This window comes from Bos indicus x Bos taurus, chromosome 15, assembly GCF_003369695.1.
Source record: "Bos indicus x Bos taurus breed Angus x Brahman F1 hybrid chromosome 15, Bos_hybrid_MaternalHap_v2.0, whole genome shotgun sequence".
Taxonomy (NCBI): domain Eukaryota; kingdom Metazoa; phylum Chordata; class Mammalia; order Artiodactyla; family Bovidae; genus Bos; species Bos indicus x Bos taurus.
This window is the reverse complement of record NC_040090.1, coordinates 34,448,558-34,453,169: the sequence shown is the minus strand read 5'-3', so window position 1 is coordinate 34,453,169 and position 4,612 is coordinate 34,448,558. Positions and strand designations below refer to the sequence as shown.

The 4,612-nt window shown below is 41.5% G+C and overlaps 1 protein-coding gene across 1 annotated transcript; it reads left to right on the top strand.

Moving 5' to 3' along the window:
- Nucleotides 1-585: 585 nt before the first annotated feature.
- On the top strand, nt 586-1,656 carry LOC113904930 (olfactory receptor 52Z1-like). The gene is given in 1 exon segment (XM_027561997.1): nt 586-1,656. A coding segment is annotated over 1 exon segment (1,071 nt).
- Nucleotides 1,657-4,612: the final 2,956 nt, after the last annotated feature.

Sequence of the window (4,612 nt, the reverse complement as noted above, 5' to 3'; positions counted from 1 at the left end):
TTGCACAGCAGTTTAAATGGCATGTTAATATGAACATTATCATCAAGAGTTCAGATGAAGGACACATGAGTAAATCTTTTTTTTTTTTTTTATTGTGGGAAAACTTAAACCAAGGGAAATATCTCATACCCTCAGGATGGAAAACAAGAATTCAACCTTTCATGCTGCCTTCAATTCTTTCTTTATCAGTCTACCATCCAACCCATCTCCTCCCATTAAATTTGTCCACTGAAGAATAGAATATTAATTCTCTCCAATATTCTATTCAGTGCCACCAAGACAAAGGAGAGAGAAAAATTACCTTTTCAGTATTTAAGAATTTATTACCAAATTAGAGGGAAACACTATATACACAGAACTGTTAAGGTTCAAAAGACATGCATAAACTGTATAGTTATAACAACTGGCATTACAAAAATTCAACTCAACTCTTTTTTGATTCACAAATTTTTTTCACAGATAAAAAATGTTCCATAAAAAGGAACTGTTTTGCCCACGATCATCCCATTTTTTTTGGATTACTTTGCTTTCATCCATTATCATGCCAAAATTAATGGTTCAGATTTGACTAAGCTGAAGGAATAAATGCTCTTTTTTGCTGTTATTTACTCTGGCTCTTTTCCTTCTATTTTTCACATAAAAGACTTAGGCCACTTCTCTACAACAACATCAAACTATACATCCCCTCCCCTCACTGCCTCCTTGCTGACTGGCGTCCCAGGATTAGAAGATTTCCATATTTGGATTTCCATCCCTTTCAGCTTCATGTACCTTTTGGCTGTGACAGGCAATGGCCTGGTTATGGTGATGGTGATCTGGGACAGAAGCCTCCATGAACCCATGTATCTCTTCCTGGCCATACTAGCTCTCAATCATGTTCTACTTTGTACCGTCACAGTGCCCAAAATGCTTCTTATCTTTTGGCAGGGCCCTTCCATATCAACATTCTCTGCCTGTCTCACGCAGATGTTTTATGTTCATGCTCTGTTTCTCTCTGAATCTGCTGTCCTACTGGCCATGGCTTTTGACCGCTATGTGGCTATCTGTGCACCACTCCATTATACCACCCTACTTACAGGCTCTCTCATTAGCAAAATGGTCCTGGCTCTGGTGGCTTGAAGTGGTCTGGCTGTGGTCAGCCCTGGCGTCCTACTTATTCTCCGCCTGCACTTCTGCCGGAGCAACATCATTCACCATACTTACTGTGAGAACATGGGCATTGCCAAATTGGCTTGCAATAGCATTGTCCCTAATAGCATTTATGGGCTCACTGCTGCTCTCCTCACCACAGGACTGGACCTTGTCCCTATCTCCCTGTCCTACTGGTTAATCTTGAGAACAGTCTTGCGACTGCCTTCTAGGGAAGCCCGGACAAAGGCCTTTGGAACTTGTGGAGCCCATGCATGTGTCCTCCTGATATTCTACACTCTGGCCTTCTTTTCCTTCTTTACCCATCGCTTTGGACACCATGTACCCAAGCATGTCCTTATCCTCCTGGCAAATCTGTACTTACTGGTGCCGCCTACCATGAACCCCATTGTTTATGGGGTAAAGACAAAAGGTTGTGAGTGCTATGACTCTGTGCCCAACCTAAACCATCCAAGCGTAATAAAGCAACAAGGAACAGGGGAGTCAAGGATTGAGATACAGGTTTAAATGTCAAGTATAAATCAATTTGGACAGATTTATTCCTGCAACACCTACACAATGAATAAAGCTTTAAAAATTTGTATTTCTAAATGTCATCTTCCTGATATTGGGTAAAGAGGAAGCTAACAAGGAACTGCTCAAGTACCACTGAGAATTATTTCAACATAGAAGGCAAACCATTCAATATCACAGTAATCCAAGTCTATGCCCCAACCACTAATGCTGAAGAAGCTGAAGTTGAACGGTTCTATGAAGACCTACAAGACCTTTTAGAACTAACACCCAAAAAAAATATCCTTTTCATTATAGGGGACTGGAATGCAAAAGTAGGAAATCAAGAATCACCTGGAGTAACAGGCAAATTTGGCCTTGGAATACGGAATGAAGCAGGGCAAAGACTAATAGAGTCTCACCAAGAAAATGCACTGGTCATAGCAAACACCCTCTTCCAACAACACAAGAGAAGACTCTACACATGGACATTACCAGATGGTCAACACTGAAATCAGATTGATTATATTCTTTGCAGCCAAAGATGGAGAAGGTCTATACAGTCAGCAAAAACAAGACCAGGAGCTGACTGTGGCTCAGATCATGAACTCCTTATTACCAAATTCAGACTTAAATTGAAAAAAGTAGGGAAAACGACTAGACCATTCAGGTATGACCTAAACCAAATCCCTTATGATTATACTGTAGAAGTGAGAAATAGATTTAAGCGCCTAGATCTGATAGACTGCCTGATGAACTATGGAATGAGGTTCATGACATTGTATAGGAGACAGGGATCAAGACCATCCCCATGGAAAAGAAATGCAAAAAAGCAAAATGACTGTCTGGGGAGGCCTTAACAAATAGCTGTGAAAAGAAGAGAAGTGAAAAGCAAAGGAGAAAAGGAAAGATATAAGGATCTGAATGCAGAATTCCAAAGAATAGCAAAAAGAGATAAGAAAGCTTTCCTCAGTGATCAATGCAAAGGAATAGAGGAAAACAACAGAATGGGAAAGACTAGAGATCTCTTCAAGAAAATTAGAGGTACCAAGGGGATATTTCATGCAAAGATGGGCTCTATAAAGGACAGAAATGGTATGGACCTAACAGAAGTAGAAGATATTAAGAAGAGGTGGCAAGAATACCCAGAAGAACTGTACAAAAAGATCTTCATGACCTGGATAATCACAATGGTGTGATCACTGACCTAGAGCCAGACATCCTGGAATGTGAAGTCAAGTCGGCCTTAGAAAGCATCACTACAAACAAAGCTAGTGGAAGTGATGGAATTCCAGTGGAGCTATTCCAAATCCTGAAAGATGATGCTGTGAAAGTGCTGCACTCAATATGCCAGCAAATTTGGAAAACTCAGCAGTGGCCACAGGACTGGAAAAGGTCAGTTTTCATTCCAATCCCAAAGAAAGGCAATTCCAAAGAATGCTCAAGCTACCGCACAATTGCACTCATCTCACATGCTAGTAAAGTAATACTCAAAATTCTCCAAGCCAGGCTTCAGCAATATGTGAATTGTGAACTTCCTGATGTTCAAGCTGGTTTTAGAAAAGGCAGAGGAACCAGAGATCAAATTGCCAACATCCGCTGGATCATGGAAAAAGCAAGAGAGTTCCAGAAAAGCCTCTATTTCTGCTTTATTGGCTATGCCAAATCCTTTGACTGTGTGGATCACAATAAACTGTGGAAAATTCTGAAAGAGATGGGAATACCAGACCACCTGACCTGCATCTTGAGAAATCTGTATGCAGGTCAGGAAGTAACAGTTAGAACTGGACATGGAACAGACTGGTTCCAAATAGGAAAAGAGTGTGTTAAGGCTGTATATTATCACCCTGCTTATTTAACTTATATGTAGAGTACATCATGAGAAACACTGGACTGGAAGAAACAAAAGCTGGAATCAAGATTGCTGGGAGAAATATCAATAAGCTTGGATATGCAGATGACACCACCCTTATGGCAGAAAGTGAAGAGGAACTACAAAGCCTCTTGATGAAAGTGAAAGAGGAGAGTGAAAAAGTTGGCTTAAAGCTCAACATTCAGAAAACAAAGATCATGGCATCTGGTCCCATCACTTCATGGGAAATAGATGGGGAAACAGTGGAAACAGTGTCAGACTTTATTTTTCTGGGCTCCAAAATCACTGCAGATGGTGACTGCAGACATGAAATTAAAAGACTCTTACTCCTTGGAAGAAAAGTTATGACCAACCTAGATAGCATATTCAAAAGCAGAGACATTACTTTGCCAACAAAGGCCCGTCTAGTCAAGGCTATGGTTTTTCCTGTGGTCATGTATGGATGTGAGAGTTGGACTGTGAAGAAGGCTGAGCACCGAAGAATGGATGCTTTTGAACTGTGGTGTTGGAGAAGACTCTTGAGAGTCCCTTGGACTTCAAGGAGATCCAACCAGTCCATTCTGAAGGAGATCAACCCTGGGATTTCTTTGGAGGGAATGATGCTGAAGCTGAAACTCCAGTACTTGGGCCACCTCATGTGAAGAGTTGATTCATTGGAAAAGACTCTGATGCTGGGAGGGATTGGGGGCAGAAGGAGGAAGGGACGACAGAGGATGAGATGGCTGGATGGCATCACTGACTCGATGGACGTGAGTCTGAGTGAACTCCGGGAGTTGGTGATGGACAGGGAGGCCTGGCGTGCTGTGATTCATGGGGTCGTGAAGAGTTGGACATGACTGAGCGACTGAACTGAACTGAATGAACTAAGGTAATGTGCCACTGTATTTGCATATGGCATTTAAATATCCTTTTGGTAATAAACCATGTCTCTTCTACTTCAATTTGCTATATGCAGGACAACATATAAACTGTTTGTCCTCAGAAACTAGTTCTGATTCCACTCTTACCATAACATCTGTAGGGCCCAAAATACGAAAGAAAGAAAGTGAAAGTGGCTCAGTCGTGTCGGACTCTTTGCGACCCCGTGGACTATACAGT